The 16,725-nt window shown below is 43.4% G+C and overlaps 2 protein-coding genes and 2 pseudogenes across 2 annotated transcripts; 2 read left to right on the forward strand and 2 right to left on the reverse strand.

The window, feature by feature from the left end:
* Positions 1-1,948: 1,948 nt before the first annotated feature.
* On the reverse strand, positions 1,949-3,328 carry LOC145502155 (uncharacterized; annotated as a pseudogene).
* Positions 3,321-6,509, reverse strand: LOC145460381 (uncharacterized; annotated as a pseudogene).
* Positions 6,510-8,808: 2,299 nt separating this feature from the next.
* LOC145502157 (protein CFDP2-like) lies at positions 8,809-9,171 on the forward strand. The gene has a single exon (XM_081481427.1). The coding sequence runs from the start codon at positions 8,809-8,811 to the stop codon at positions 9,169-9,171; it is 363 nt and encodes a 120-aa protein (XP_081337553.1).
* Positions 9,172-9,234: 63 nt separating this feature from the next.
* Positions 9,235-10,110, forward strand: LOC145502158 (uncharacterized). The gene has a single exon (XM_081481428.1). It carries the CDS (start codon positions 9,235-9,237, stop codon positions 10,108-10,110), a length of 876 nt encoding a protein of 291 aa, XP_081337554.1.
* Positions 10,111-16,725: the final 6,615 nt, after the last annotated feature.

Genomic DNA, 16,725 nt, shown 5'->3' on the forward strand with positions numbered 1-16,725 from the left:
TCTACGCTTTTGCACAAGGAGAGATGTGATCATATGTGACTCGATAGGAACTTGTTTCTGTTTACTGGAAGGGCTCCACCGACACCCTGTGGTTCGTAAATGTGTTCCCATTCTGGAGCTTCATTCGTCTTACGAAGCTATCCCGGCTCTTGCTGAAGAGTTGACGAATATCATGAAGGAGAGCCAAGCATGGTCATTTCACATAATCTAAAAGAATTTAATAGCGTTTCACTTATTTTTGTAAAACAGATTCAATTTTCTTTATTAAAAAACAAAGACAGCCCATGTAGGAGTAAACCTTTACTCTGTGAGTCCCACATTGTTTTGTTAGAAGAGAAATAGTGTCCAAGGAAAGAGAAGAGTGAACATTTAGTCTCATGTTTTTGTTACAGTTTAAATGAGTATACCCAATCAATTTCTTGACTGTTACATTTTAACAAATGATGTACATAAATTGTATTTGTTGCGTTTCAATTTTATTTGTTGGAAAAAGAAACATAGTGCATAGTTACCGTTGTTTTGACTGTTCCCCGAAAATCAAAACCCTTCAAAATAGAGTTCCGACGATTTCCCTCAATCAAAGTCCCCTCACAACCGCTCACGAATTTAATTGGTCAAAAGTGACACAGGCTAACCGTTAGCGTTTGAAAAGTAAAACATCGCGCCAAATTCGTCAGGTGTGGATGACGTTAGACTGACGGAAATCGTCGGAAGTGAAAACGACCGTAACAGTATATGTAATCGATTTCTTGACTGCTACATGTTAACAAATGTTGCACATGGATTGTATTAAATTATTTCAACAAAAGAATGACTTATTTTAATCGAGGAGTTCTTTTTTTTCGGTGATCGGGGCGGGGGGAGGGGAGTAATCACCCCAGAAAAGTAATAAACTGCGAAATAACTTCACTGGTTTTCTCAAGATCTAAAGCTTTGAAAGTAGAAAAAAACAGAAGAGTCAAAGGGGTTTGAAGTTCAAACTGATGTCCCAAGACGAATGCCCCAGACCTGTTAGATTTTGTCTATGTCCTCAAGTAAGGTGACAAGCAAAGTTGTTGCCTCGTCAGGTGTCCGAGGATATTGTAAACTTTTTCCCTCATTATGATTTCTGCCAACTATGTAAATTCATCTAAGCAACCACTTTGCGGAGGTCGATAGCAACATTTCTCCTCTGCAAGTTCCAGTTCGTCCAAGTCAACATCCACCGTATATTTCCTTCTAGCCGACATTTCCGGGAGAAAGAACAGCACATCGGGCCTTCCAGACGGAGATTCCATGTTTGTTGAAGGTCGAATTCGATGAAGATTTTACAGTCTTGCTGCGCGATGAAGTTCATCACGCAATATAGGTATGACACAAAACTTGAGACGTTCTACCTCAATACAGTCATCATCGTCATGATAAAGGCGGAAGCTCCTCATATCTCTGAAAAAATCTATCCATCAGTCTTTCTCTAGTATACTCCACCACGCTTCGATTCGTTAGTTAGAAACTGATTTTCTATAGATAAAACCATCATCCCCCACCCAATGATCTCCACCATCTCGCCTAATAAACCTTTAAACTACTGGGACATATCCAATCTCAGTTCCGCAGTCAGCTCTAATAACCCTTCCAGCTTCTCCAAGTTGCCGCACAGTCATCGAAGTACAGAAAACAACAGTAGGATCATTGTCGGTCTATCCAACGTGAAGCCATGATATTCTCCTGCTAAATCCATCGATGGCTCCATGGATACAAAAACCAAATGGCTTCAATTTATTATAGCCATCAATGTGCCACAGACGGTTGGGTTCCTTGGTTATGTATTGCCTCCTTTTTAGCCTGTGCCTTGCTCTTAACTCAACCCGTTCAGGATCAAGGATCTTTATCATCTCCCGAGCGGTTTCTTTGCCAACAACAAGGAAGTGGTCATTGACTAATCGTTGAGTCATTTGCCTGTAATGGTCAAGCGAAAGTCAACCGCTGTTCGGGCGATTGTTCGTAAACGCAGTTTTAGTGAAATCTTCGGTAGGGGGGCCATTATCTGTTTAGCAGCCTTCGCCTTTCTCTTCCGACAATCACAGCACTTTCATTCCCAATCACGAATCTCGTCTCTATCTACCATGATCCAGAATCTGGCTAACAGCAAGTACAATGTATGATTGGTTCATACTGCATGGTTACTTCTTTCATGATAGCACTTCACAATTAGTCTGGTCACCCCACTCTTCCTTGGTAGAATGACTGGATATCTAGCATCGAAAGGCACGTAGCAGATAGCGTAGTCTCCCATCTGATCGAGGCAGATCATCTTCATCTAGGATGGGGTTCAAACTTAGCAACTTGCTGTTTTGCGGAAGAGACTTGAAATTGAACAGCGCCTTGTATTCTTCTTGAAAGGCTTCGTGTTGTGCCTCTTTGATGATGTCAGTCTCTGCATCTGAGATCCCGACTGCTAAGTTCTCCAGAACTCCTCTCCTCTGACGGCGTTCCACGGTTCTTCACGAAACGATGTATCCATGCCCTAACTCTCTTGTTTATCTGCTGGGATGTAAACGCCAAGTCGTTTGCGGAGTAAGCGCGAATAGTACTGATTCTGTGCCTGGCACATCAAATGTTGCCCTCACTTTCTTGCGGACTTCTAGTGTTGCTTCAGGAGTTACATCAATCTCTGTTTCTGGCCATGTGTCCTCTTGCATGCTCAGGAACTTCGGACCCTTCCACCACATCTCGCTTCCTTTTACCTCAGTCACAGACATTCCTCTGGTTGGCAGGTCAGCAGGATTCTGGTGTGTGCTAACATGACGCCACTGAGAAGGACTGCTTGAATCATGTATTTCTCCTACTCGATTTCCTGTGAACGGTCTCAAATTTCGGCTGGGTCTTCGAATCCACCACATTACATTTATACTGTCACTCCAGAATGTGAGTAGGATCTGGTCAATCTTAAGGACCTTGGCTATAGACAGGGCCAATCTTAATCCCAAAACAGCTCCCATAAACTGGAGTCTTGGACTGCTTGTAGCTGATAGTGGTGTCACTCGTGACTTAGAGGCCACTAGGCTGTACCACCCTTGTACCGGTACCTAACGTGAGTTACTGCATCATACGCATCCCCTGATGCATCTGTGAAAGTGTGCAAGGTAACTGTTTCAAAATATGAGTTAACCTGCAGGCAACGAGGGACCTGCACGTCTGACAACTCTCTCAGCTCTTCAAACCACTTCTAGGCCTGTCTAGCTTGGCTCGGATCTAGTGGGTGATCCCAATGTAATCCTGAGGTCCATGTCTCTTGCAGTAGAATCTTTGCCCGGATCAAGTATGGCGCCAGAAACCTCATAGCGTCAAATTAGCATGGCTATCTTACGCAGGAGATTTCGCTTGGTCAACTGAAACTTCTCATCTCGTGGATTCGCTATGTAAGTCAAAACATCTTCTTTAGCCAACCACAACACACCAAGCGTTTTCATTGACAGCAAATTTCCTTTGTCTAAGTCCCCTTCTAAAACCCTGTCTTCTTCAGGCATCCTCTTAAGTACTTGTTCTGAGTTCGAAAGCCACTTTCTGACATGCATACCCGCGGAACCCCACAGCGCTGATAGTTCCTCGTAAAGTTTTACACACTTCTCTTCGCTAGGGGAAGAGTCCATCCCGTCATCCATGTATGTAGACTCCAACATTGTCTCGGTCGCTCTCGGGTAGTGCTCTTGGTTTTGCCTTGCATGCTTCTGAGAAGCAAATTGTGCCTGATATGGGAACAAATTAACTCCAAAGACAAGGCTATTGAACTGATGAACATCTGGAGGTCTTGACTAATCTACGTGCCTCCACAAGAAACGATGGAATGGTCTACCCGAGCATGATATCCCAATTCTAAGATACATCTCTGCAATGTCACATACTAGGGCTACTGGAAAACGTCGAAAACGGAGCAGTAGATGAAAGATATCCCTTAGGAGTTTTGGTCTTTGGCAGATGACGTCATTCAATAACAGTCCATCAAATTTTGCAGAGGCATCAAAAACCACCCTAGTCTTCGTAGCTGTCTTTTCACGTCTTATAATTGCAAAGTGTGGAAGATACCAGGCCTTCTCCTCTGTCTTAAAGGGTGTAACTTTAGAAATGTAGCCCTTCTGTGTGCGCTTGCTGATGACTTCTGAATAAGACTCCGCTAGCCGAGTATCCTTAAGAAGTCTCTTTTCAGTGCTGATCAACCGGCTCACTGCCATCTCATAGTTGTTTGGTAACTCGGGTGCGTTTGGTTTCCATACATGCATCTCTACTTCATATCTCTCCTCTTTGAACTGCACTGAGCTCTCAAATTCTTTTATCACCGACACTTCCTCTTTTTTCAGCAGTTCTCTTTCTATAATTGACCCAGATGAGTCGATCTCCCAAAACCTCTACAATACAGAGCTCAATTCTTCCTCTTGTTGCTGAACGAAATAGGCCATGTTAAAATTTGTTTGCTGCACCCTGTCCTCTGTCACCTTAGGTGAACCAATACACGTCCAGCCTAAAGGCGTCAGTCGAGCCACTGGCTCCGCAGGTCGACCACGAACATCTATAATGGCAAAGTGCAATTCGGCATAGTCTACGCCAATCAACATGTCGATGATTGGCCAAGGACCAAGATTTGGGAAGTTAACACCTTCCAGGTGCTTCAACTTTCCCGATTACTCTTTCCAGTTAACTGGTCTCATGTTCCCAGTCACCCGTGTTGCCGTAAATGCTCAAATTCTTGCACGAGTCTTGCCATCAATGCTCTGCAGGTCAAATTCCACTGGCATGGTTTCAAAGGAATCTTCCTCGCCATTTAACACATTAACTGTGATTCGTTTGGAGCTTCCTTCCAACCTTAGCTCAGCAGGCACATCACCATTTATGTAGGTCTTTGTTGTTCCGTCATCTAGTAAGGCATTTACAATCATTCTTCGCTCCCATTCTTCACCACCACCGGTACTGTACGCAAAGTAAGATACTTTGCTGGCTCTGGACCTTTTGTGGTTGCCATGGTTGTTGTTAAGGAGTGTTCAGGACAGGTGCTTCGCTCCCCCTCTGTGCCATAACTGTGTGCATTGTTTTCACTAGCTCCCATGTGCAAGGGTAGGATCCTCCCTGGCTCTATCACTTGTGACTCGCTAGCTCTTCCACCATTTACAAACTCATCTCCATGCAGTGCCCGATTATGCGTTTTCTGACAGTCATCAATACCACACCGACAGTTTTGAGCACATCGCCCTCCCTTGTGATTTCGTCCGAGGTAATGATAACACAGTCTTAGCGGTTTAGCCTTTTGCCAACGACTTTGCATATCAATTTCTTAAACTCTGCGCAGCTCCACACTGGATGATCTCTCTTACAAAGTGGGCAATTTGTGCTCACAGGCTTTCATGGACCACTTGTCCGACCTAAGAATGTGTATGAGCTATCTCTTCGTCTTCCTATCAGCCCACATAGTGTCTCTGCCGCAACAGTCTGGAATTCAGCGTCTTGAATGATCTACCCACGAAGTGTCGCAACACATTCCACTTTTTTCTGCTCAAACACCCATCTGTTGTAATTAGCAAGCATAGTGCTGGTCATTTTCTTTTGTGCCTTCATGTATAAGGATCCATTGCTAAGTTTCTCTTTTCATCCAGCCTCTTTCAGACTTATGACGATCACGTGCGTTAAGTCTGCCAACCTCTCTAGATCCTTGGCGTTTCCAGGACGAATCGGTCGGAACTGGTCCAATTCCTCTAAGTGCAAATCTATCTGATGGCGTTGACCACCGAATTTTCCCTCCAATCTACTCTTGGCCGCTTTATAGGCCTTAGTCGAATGTCCTAAGTACTCCACTGTTGCCAACGCGTCTCCAGACAAATACTTCTTCAACTGCAACAATTTATACTATGCAGTGGCTGGCGCTTTGTCAACACAAGCCATAAATGCTGCCTACCAGCTTCCATACCACCGCTTGTGTCCACTAAATACCGGAATAGAAACCCTCGTCAATTGTTTCCACATGTCTTTCCCGAGCTCATGTTTCGGTGATTCTTCTACAGTCTTCTCCTCCTCTTCTGGTTTAACATCCCTTTCAAGCTCCTCGTCTATGGCACCCTCGAGCTTCGAATATTTTTCTTTGCAATCTCCTTTTGCACGGGCTAATTCCTCCTTCGCCTCTCTAACTTCGGCTTCCATTTCTTTTTGACAACTGGCATATTGTTCCTCCATTTTCTTTTGCGCACGCTTGACAGATTCTTCTTTTTCGCGTAATCGCTCCTCGAACTCGGTCACGCGCTGGCCATGTTTCGTTTCTTATGAATGCAAACTTCGTAATTTCCCGGAAAATCCCGACGCTTGACTCGATAATTCATCCTTATTGGCGTCCAAATATTCTTGTACACTTTCTTGGGCATTACCAAATTCTTTCTCGATTTCATCAAGTTCGCAGCTTGTCTTCTCAACAGCATGCCGATCTCTAGCTTCCGAATACAACACAGGCAACGATGTCAAATCTTCAACAACATTCTCTTGGGCTTCGTCAAGTTTTTTCCTCGCAGCTCTTATTTCACGGTTACTCGCTATTCCATCTTCTAATAAATAAGAAGTAATTTAATTATCAAATAGTCACAGAATACCACGTTCTTACGCAGTTGCCACCTCAGTGATATCGGTTAATACAACTGAGAAGTGTTAGCTTTTCAAGAAGAAGTATTGAAGACCATCGCTACTCAGTTGACCGAGATTATATATCCTACATCGGTGAGCGAGTCCCCTTAAAGACTGATTAAATTAATTTGCGATTTCATTACGTGCCACGGAGTCTGTAGCAACATTTGAACGCTTTCCCGGTTTCTTTTGTCACAGACTTACTACCATCCTCGAGGGGCTAGCTGGAAAATACGCGGACAAGGTCCCGGGGTACGGAGTTCCGGGTTGTGGAAAACGCGGAGTTTGGAAAACGCGGCCTGTGGAAAACGCGGGGTGTGGAGAACACGGGGTGTGGAAAACGCGGGAACTGGTGGGAAACACGGGGTCTAAGTGGAAAACACGGGAGAAAGGTTTTTTTGCCAAAATATAAATTTTCCTCACTAAAATGACAAGTAGAAATTTTGTTATTTTAAAATCGCAATGAAAATCACGCCGTGAAACGCGTTTCTCAAACATCTCGTGAGAAAGAAAACCATTTAAGAGTTAACGTGCCGTGCAGTGGTGTTCTTTTGCATAGGGCGTCTATTTTATTTTTTGCAGTAACCTGCGTGGATTTTTGTTTTACCTTTGAAAAAAAATATTGAAATAATAAAGATTGTTTTCCTAAAAGCGACAGTTACCGTATTTGCTCGTTTAAAGGCAGGCTACCTGTAAGTAGGACCGCAAGAAATGGCAGCAAAAATTACCATAGAATATAAAGAGTAAACAAATAAATTATGCCTAGCCCAGTCGGGCCAAGTTTGAAACAAAAGCTTAAGAGGTTTAAAGGGTTATTAATCGAGAGAATACAGTAACCTTCTTGAAATGCCAGTTCCAAAATAAATTCTGGTGTTTTTTTATATAAAACAGAAGTCGGCCCGTTATTGTAGTTGATAGCGTTAATTTCAGCGCGAATAATCTCCACTCTTAATTAGGACCTGTGGATTTCGTTTTCGGTGTCTCCTTACACGCGACTTTACAAAAAAAAATTGTTATTCTAGTGAAATGAAAGTGTTATTCCCTTTACACTAGCTATCGAATGAGACCTCACTAGCTATTCATAAATGATCAGACTCCAGGTTTATAATTCGAGCGGGGGACGGGGATGGGGGCGGCGGAGGATTTTTAGGATGACAGAATGGGGGATCAGTCATAACTGAGAGCCCAAAAGGGAGGATCACTAAATGTCACATGCCCATACAGACTTGGTGGACGGCTTTTTGGCACTCTAAAAAGTAACTTTGCAGTTTCCAAACACTTGGGATGGTTAGTTGCTGGTATGTCAACTGACATCAGACCATATCTGTCACAGGGCTCTCAGTAGAACGGCGGAATTCTATTGGCTGTAAAATCGAATGTAACCACCTGTTCTGGTCATTGAAATTTGCCCTCATATAACAATAAATTAAGATATAAATACTGAGACGTTTCAAGAAGAAAATAGTATTTGATTAAAAAGGTGAAACAGCGGTACTTGCTACATCTAATTTTATGATCTTAAACAACTCATTTTCCGTAACACTTTCCTCCAAAAATGCAGGAAATCACATCCTTGGCCACCTAAAATTTTAAAAATTTTCTGGGGGAACATACCCTCGGACCCCGTACGCTGGCTTGTCCCTTCGGGCGAATCGGGCCTCACTTTAATTTATGTCACCTGTTATGCTTTATTCGACGCCTGTGAAAACTTCTCTTAGAACCTTGATCAGATATCGGGAAGACATGGATCAAGAGACTGCACCATGGCGGCTTTATTAATCTGTCAGTCAGCATCACGATTAGAAACATTATTGTCACATGACCGTTAAAAGCACTAAATATACATGTCGAAAGGTGAATATGTGTGAGAAGACACTGAGGGGGATCATGAAATTTATTAATAGCTATGTCACGTTGGGCTGACACCTTGCCGTGGTGGTGAAGCTTGTGTGTCTCCATGACCCGGAGAGCTGTGCCGGCGGGGACTTTGTTCCCCGGCAGGTCTAACCATGCCGGATTGGTCGAAGGGTAGAGGCCAGACGAAGAACAGCCCCTGGTCCTCCAGGTTGGGGGTTGGGCGGCGGGCTGATAACCCGCTCCCAGAAAATGCTATTTATTACAGAAACCGAAGCTAGAACTAACACCCGGTTGGAACAACGTGCGAAGCAGCGAATGACGCATAAACCGCCGACGAAATTGCTGTCGCCAAAAGCGTGTGTGAAGATCGGGCAATGGAATGTTAGGACAATGTTTGAGACTGGTAAGTGCGCACAGGTGATCAAGGAGATGCAGAGGTATGGTATTAGTATTCTAGGAGTAAGTGAAATGAGATGGAACTCTTGTGGGAAGTTGAGGGTAGCTACAGGCGAAACTGTGCTATACTCAGGAATGGATGAAGGTGAAAATCATGAGAGAGGAGTTGGCTTTATTCTGTCCAAAGAAGCTGCACAATGTCTGCTGGAATGGGAGCCAGTGTCTGAGAGGATAATCAGAGCCCGGTTCAACTCGAGGTGGCAGAAGGTTACCATCTTGTAATGCTATGCCCCAACAAATGAGGCAACGGAGGAGGTGAAGGATGATTTCTACGACCAGCTACAGATGGTTTTGGAGCAGGTGCCATGTAGAGATGTGAAGATCGTCATGGGAGATATGAATGCTAAGATGGGAATGGATAACACAGGCAGAGAGGAGGTGATGGGTAAACATGGAGCAAGAGCTGAGATGAATGAAAATGGTGAGAGATGGGCGGACTTCTGTCAGGCAAATGAACTGGTAATCGGTGGAACGCTGTTCCCCCATAAGGAGTGTCACAAGCGGACATGGAGGTCTCCTGATGGTGGTATTGTGAATCAGATCGACCACCTGGCATTTAGCAAGAGATGGAGGAGCTCACTGCAGGACTTTCGCGCGATGCGTGGAGCAGACGTTGGGTTAGACCACCACCTGTTGATGGCAAAAGTCAGGCTAAGGATTGCCAAAGTGAGAAAGGGGGATAGTGGCCGAGTGCGTTTTGAGGTCAGCAAGCTGAAAGATCTGGAGGTTAGGAAGGCATTCAAGCTAGCACTGCATAACAGATTTCAGGGTCTGCAGCAGTTGATGGAGGAGGAGGAACTGTCAGTGGATGATGAATGGAGGCAGATTGAACAAGGTTATGTGGAGACCTGCGAGCGGGTGCTGGATAGGGCAAAGGCAAACAGGAAGGAGTGGATCAGCAAGGAGACTTGGGAGTTAATCGAGCAGCGAAAGGTGGAAAAAAACACCATAAACATGGCCAGAACAAGAAACCAGAAGAGAGAGGCAAGTAAAAGATATCAAGAGTTAAATAGGGAGGTGAAGAGGAGGTGTAGGAGAGACAAGAGGGCGTATGTGGAAGCAGAAGCTGAGAGAGCTGAGGAGGCTGGAAAGAGAGGTGATGCAAGGACTTTGTACGAGATCACTAGAAAGCTAAGTGGGAGGATCCAGAAAAACTTGTAAGCCAGTGAGAAATGAGGCAGGTGTGTTGCTCAGGACAGCAGAGGAGGAGATGCACCGGTGGAGGGAGCACTTTCAAACAGTGCTTAACCATGAGGAGCCGATCAACCCGCCAGAGGTGGAGCCAAATGACGAGCTTGACATCAGGACAGGTCACGTTACACGTATTGAAATCAAGAATGCTATAAAGAAGTTAAAAAACGGGAAGGCTGCAGGATGTGACAATATTCCACCAGAGGCAATTAAGGCGGGAGGGGACACATCAGAGGAGGTTCTCCTGGGCCTCTGCAACAGGATATGGAATGAGGAGAAGATACCAGAGGAGTGGAGAAAAGGTCTGCTAATCAAGCTGCCCAAGAAAGGTGATTTGAGCTACTGTAAAAACTGGCGTGGCATTATGTTGCTGAACATGGCAAGTAAGGTGTTTTGCAGAGTGATCCTGGAGCGCATCAAGATTGCGTTGGACGAAAAGCTGAGAGAGGAACAGGCGGGCTTTCGAGCAGGTCGAAGCTGCACGGATCAAATAGCAACACTGCGGATTATTATAGAACAGAGTATCGAGTGGCAGTCCTCCTTGTACATCAACTTTATCGATTTTGAGAAGGCCTTCGATAGTATCAGTAGAGATGTTTTGTGGAGGTTGTTGCGGCACTACGGGTTGCCTGACAAGATAGTCACCATCATCAGAGTTCTCTATGAGGGTTTCTCCGCACAGGTGGTACACAATGGACAGAAGACTCAACCATTGGATATGAGGACCGGGGTAAGACAAGGCTGCCTGCTATCTCCCTTGCTGTTTCTGGTCGCCCTGGATTGGGTGACGAGGACAGCCTTTCACAGGAAAAGAGGTATTCAGTGGACCTTTACGACATCATTAGAAGATCTTGACTTTGCCGATGATCTGGCCCTACTGTCGCACAGAATACAGGATATGAGGGATAAGACACGAGCCTTGGAGGTACAAAGTGCGAAGGTAGGCCTGAAGATCAATGCCACCAAAACAAAGCTGATGCGTATTGGTACCAAACGTGGTGATGTTGTGTCGGTAGCTGGGAAGCGGATGAGTTCACATACCTTGGGAGCATTGTAAGCAAGAAGGGAGGCACTGACGAGGACATTCAGGCACGAATTGGAAAGGCAAGACAGGCATTTGCGATGCTGAGACCAATATGGCGATCCACGGCACTAACAACCAAGACCAAGCTGAGAGTCTTTGGGACAAATGTGAAGGCGGTGCTCTTGTATGGTTCTGAAACTTGGAGGCTGACCAAGGGATTGGAGCAGAAGTTGCAAGTGTTTATCAATAAGAGCCTGAGGAACATCTTGCGGATTTGGTGGCCTAGAAAAATCAGCAACAAGGACCTTTGGAGTCAAACAGGGCAACGACCGATAGAGCAAGAGATAAGACAGAGAGCTTGGGGCTGGATCGGCCACACACTGAGGAAACCAGATGGACACGTAGTCAAGAGGGCACTAGAGTGGAACCCACAGGGGAAGCGAAAGAGAGGGAGACCCCAAAACAGCTGGAGGCGCACGAGAATGGCAGAGTTGGCGGCGAAGCATGTTACCTGGAATGAGGCAAAAGGCACTGCACAAAATAGGGTTAGGTGGCGCGCGCTAGTTGAGGACCTATGTTCCACTTAGGAACGAAGAGGATTAAGTAAGTATGAGGGGGTACTTCAATAAAATAACATTTAAATGGGTGATCAGCTAAGTGTTACTGCAGCTGTCTTTAGCCAAATATCCTCCGCCAATCCCCAGGCGATAAATAATGACCGGTCTAAGTAGTAATGGTGGCTCATATGAGCAGTAACCAATCAGGAGCCGAGAAAGACAATAGGCTATTGTTTGGAGAACAATGGATGCTATTGTTCTCCAAATCCAAGATGGCGCTATTTATTTTCTGCCAATCCGGAGCCGAATTAAGAATTCAAGATGGCGGCGCCCACGAAAGTCGGCCATGTTGGAAAACAGCCCACCAGCCTCGTCGGAGGACCAGGATCGGTCTCAGGGATTTCCATGGCAACACAAATTACGCCAGGGTTACGCAAAATTGTCATGCAACTTCAAACTCGATACTTACAGTGTCCTGTGGTCCTAAACGACAAAGGTCTGTCCGGCAAGTGGTCATGATGAAGACCGAGAGACTTGGGTCCGAGTCTAGCCTATATAGGGTGGTGCAAAGCATCGTGGGACGGTGACCTCATCGATATCCAATCAGAATACTCACAGATGGGTTTCCCCAGTCCCCCTCTTTTAAGGAGAGTATTAAACCAAACATCACACAATGTCAAATGTCACGAACTTTAATATCAAAACTTTTGCACTAACATTAAAAGATATGACGTCATTGCCATGTTGATCGAGTAAAAAGACCGGTTTCTATCGTCATCACACAATGTTTCAAATGAACTTTAATGTCCAAAACGTTTGCGCTAAAATTACAGAAAGCTGGTCATTGTGTCTCAAATCAGATAACACTATCAAAAGAAACGGAACAGAAATAATTTGATCTAGCGTAAATGGGTGATCAGCGAGTAACGAGTAACGAATAATAAGCGAAGACAAAAATTTATAGGGTAAAAGGTGAGAAGAAAAAAAAACACAATTGAAATACTTCAAGTGGAAATGAATTGCTAATGGCAGTTTGCAATAAAATCTAAACTCCTTGATCTCGACTGTTCCCTTGAGAAAAGCATCATTCAAAGGAATCTTGAACAAACAAAAGGCATTTTGGGCGACCATTCAAGAATTAACATAATTAGTCAGAGATGAAACATGGAATAAATTAAAACCGAAAAGCACATGTGTAGAAGCTGAAATCATGATAGACTGTATCTTAACCCTTGAGAATAAAATCAAAGGAATTTCAAACAAACGTTTCGCGCTTGAAGTAAAGATTTAACTTCATTTACAAACACTGCAAATCGCTCCTAATTCAACAATTATAGTTGTCTAAGCGGGTTTCCAATAGCGCCAAAAATAAATCACTTACTTCAAACATAGTCCTTTCCTCCAAAGCGTCACACAACTAGCAATCGCTCAACTTCATAGCCACGAAGACAGGAAAGAATGTTACGTTTAGAAAAGAAGACGTGTGCTGAACGTTGTCACAAGTAAAATGAATTCTATCAAGACCGATTGACTTATAAACGGGTATACACAAAACAATAGACAATGTCACGTGGTTAACAACCAATGAGAGGATGGGGGATGGGGGGTACGCGATATCACGTGGTCAAGAATCAATGAGAAGTCGGGGGGGATAAGGGGTTATACCGCACAGTGATGTCATAAAATTGTTATAAGCAAAACAGAGTCTGAGTCTTTACAACGTTTATTAAATAGTAACTCAAAAGAAAGAATTGATTATAATTTTAACTCTTAAAGTCTTGACCGGTTACAAAGTGTTGGGAACTAAACTCGTTTCCAGTTTCTCAGATTCTTGGTCCCTGGCCCCAAAACGCACGATATTCTGCCCTAGTTTTCTTTGCTTTTGGTCATGAAGTCTTTGCCTGATCCGTTCCTTATTCTTAGCAAATAATTATTAATGATTTAGTTGATCGTTACGACCCTGGAAGAAAGGGAAGCGCGAAACGTTTGTTTGAAATTCCTTTGATTTTATTCTCAAGGGTTAAGATACAGTCTATCATGATTTCAGCTTCTACACATGTGCTTTTCGGTTTTAATTTATTCCATGTTTCATCTCTGACTAATTATGTTAATTCTTGAATGGTCGCCCAAAATGCCTTTTGTTTGTTCAAGATTCCTTTGAATGATGCTTTTCTCAAGGGAACAGTCGAGATCAAGGAGTTTAGATTTTATTGCAAACTGCCATTAGCAATTCATTTCCACTTGAAGTATTTCAATTGTGTTTTTTTTTTCTTCTCACCTTTTACCCTATAAATTTTTGTCTTCGCTTATTATTCGTTACTCGTCAAAGATTGCATTTACGCTAGATCAAATTATTTCTGTTCCGTTTCTTTTGATAGTGTTATCTGATTTGAGACACAATGACCAGCTTTCTGTAATTTTAGCGCAAACGTTTTGGACATTAAAGTTCATTTGAAACATTGTGTGATGACGATAGAAACCGGTCTTTTCACTCGATCAACATGGCAATGACGTCATATCTTTTAATGTTAGTGCAAAAGTTTTGATATTAAAGTTCGTGACATTTGACATTGTGTGATGTTTGGTTTAATACTCTCCTTAAAAGAGGGGGACTTGGGAAGCCCATCTGTAAGTATTCTGATTGGATATCGATGAGGTCACCGTCCCACGATGCTTTGCACCACCCTATATAGGCTAGACTCGGACCCAAGTCTCTCGGTCTTCATCATGGCGTAACCCTGGCGTAATTTGTGTCGCCATGGAAATCCGTGAGACCGATCCTGGTCCTCCGACGAGGCTGGTGGGCTGTTTTCCAACATGGCTGACTTTCGTGGGCGCCGCCATCTTGAATTCTTAATTCGGCTCCGGATTGGCAGAAAATAAATAGCGCCATCTTGGATTTGGAGAACAATAGCATCCATTGTTCTCCAAACAATAGCCTGTCTTTCTCGGCTCCTGATTGGTTACTGCTCATATGAGCCACCATTACTACTGGTCTAAAGTGATTATTTGTATAGAAAGGCTTTTTCATGGTTTAAGATAGTAAGCAGAACAATCTTTATTATTTCCTTATTTCTTTTTTAAAGGTATAAAAAAAACACGCAAGTTACTGAGAAAAATAACATAGACGCCCCATGCAAGAGAAAACCGCTACACGGCACGTTGGCTCTTGCATGGTTTTCTTTGTCACGAAATGTTTAATTAGCTCTTTTGAAAATTCATATTTTGGCGAAAAGACGTTTCCCCCGTGTTTTCCACTTAGACCCGTGTTTTGCACTTAAACCCGTTTTCCACCAGACCCCGCGTTTTCCACACTCCGCGTTTTCCACCTAACCCTTAAAACAATCAAGTTTGTCTAGACAAACTGACGCGTTTTTAATTGAACCAATTAACGTTTAAAGCGTGAACATGTCAAGTTTTGACAGCTCCGCCTAAATGTTTCTGCCGGTGAAACACAGGTTTCGAAAACGTTGCGTCGAGTTTTTTTTGTAACTTAAGTGCAGCTCCCTGAAATACAGTACAATTTGACAAGCTTTCATGCCACTAAATCGGGACAGTTTGGCTAGATAGTACGCTGGACAAAACTGTTCTGGATCGACGTTTTACAAGAAAAAATTAAAACAAGCAAAGCGATGCAAATTATTTGTTGATTGTCTTAAACCTTATTAAATTCTACAGATGGAAAATTATTTTCATATAGATTCCATGTTGCCGTGCGTCTGTTTAGTAATAGATCACAAATGACGTCAATTTGTGGAAAGAACAACTAAGTGGCATACGAGGTGATAGCCGAGTGTGTCACTGATGTTCTTACCACATTTTGACGTCTTCTATGATCTATTACTGAACAGACGCACGCCAACATGGAATCTATTTGTTTTATATAATAAAGCAACAACCGAAAAAGCTTTTTTATTTTAAAATCTTTCAACATGACTCGAAAGCCGGCCTTTGCCCACTTTGGCGAACACGAACAAAATGAAGCGATCTGATTGGTTGCTAAGAACTGTGATTTGTTCAGGAAAATCACGCCATTGTCAAACTTGACTCGAGTGTCGCTTCTTGTGGAATGAAAACTTACAGCGAAAGCAGAATTGAACTGCGAAATCTACAAATCTTACACCCACTTTTGGTGTTACGTGCATAGGCGACATCTTTCGACCATCTTTCGACATGCCATCTTTTGACATGCTATGAAAGACCGTTAAACTGTGAAACTGGTAGTTTTTCCGGTTCTTAGCGGTGGAAATGAGAAGTAAATGATAATTACCGCCGGACTTTAAATGGCTGAAGAAGATTTTGGACTTTGCATGCTTCCCTATTTACGGGATAATTCAAGAGATTTAGTGTAGTCGATCGGTTCTCAATAGTGACTTCCGGTAGAATTGGGCCGCTGCCGCTTTTAATATTCGCAACGTGTGAACATTCAAAACAGTCGACTTATTTCTGCCGGAATGACGTCTTGATACTCCTAACAAATAAATCAAATAAATCAATCTTTCATCATTCATTTCGAGTTCGACCGTAGAGAAGTCCGTTGGTCGAAAGATGGCATGTTGAAAGATGTCGCCTATGCACGTAACACTAAAAGCAGGTGTAAAGAAAATGCTGGAAAAGTCAAGTCAGTTTTTGTCACCAGAGCAGCCCTGTGAGCTAAAAAGGTTGGACGTTGCCTTAAACATTGCAGGAGTTGCAAAAATACGCTCGGAAAACTTGCGGTTGCGGTCAACCTGGAGGCTATTGGATTCAAGTTTTGAATGAAAGGAGCGTTAGTCACGGTGGAAATTTGTGTCCTCTGTGGTTGGTGATTCTCAAATCAGTTTGAAATAGTGTCGGAGAAACCTTTTAGCTGCGATACAGTAGGCCGTGAGCTGTAGTGAGCTATACTTTGCTTGCTGCTGTGCCCTGAAACGGACTAACATTCGCATCGGAAAGCAAGGTTGTGTTTATTTTAACTGATTATAAAAAGTGATCGATATTTTGATGGTTGGATGTTTCATTTCT

This window comes from Orbicella franksi, chromosome 11, assembly GCF_964199315.1.
Source record: "Orbicella franksi chromosome 11, jaOrbFran1.1, whole genome shotgun sequence".
Classification (NCBI taxonomy): Eukaryota; Metazoa; Cnidaria; class Anthozoa; order Scleractinia; family Merulinidae; genus Orbicella; species Orbicella franksi.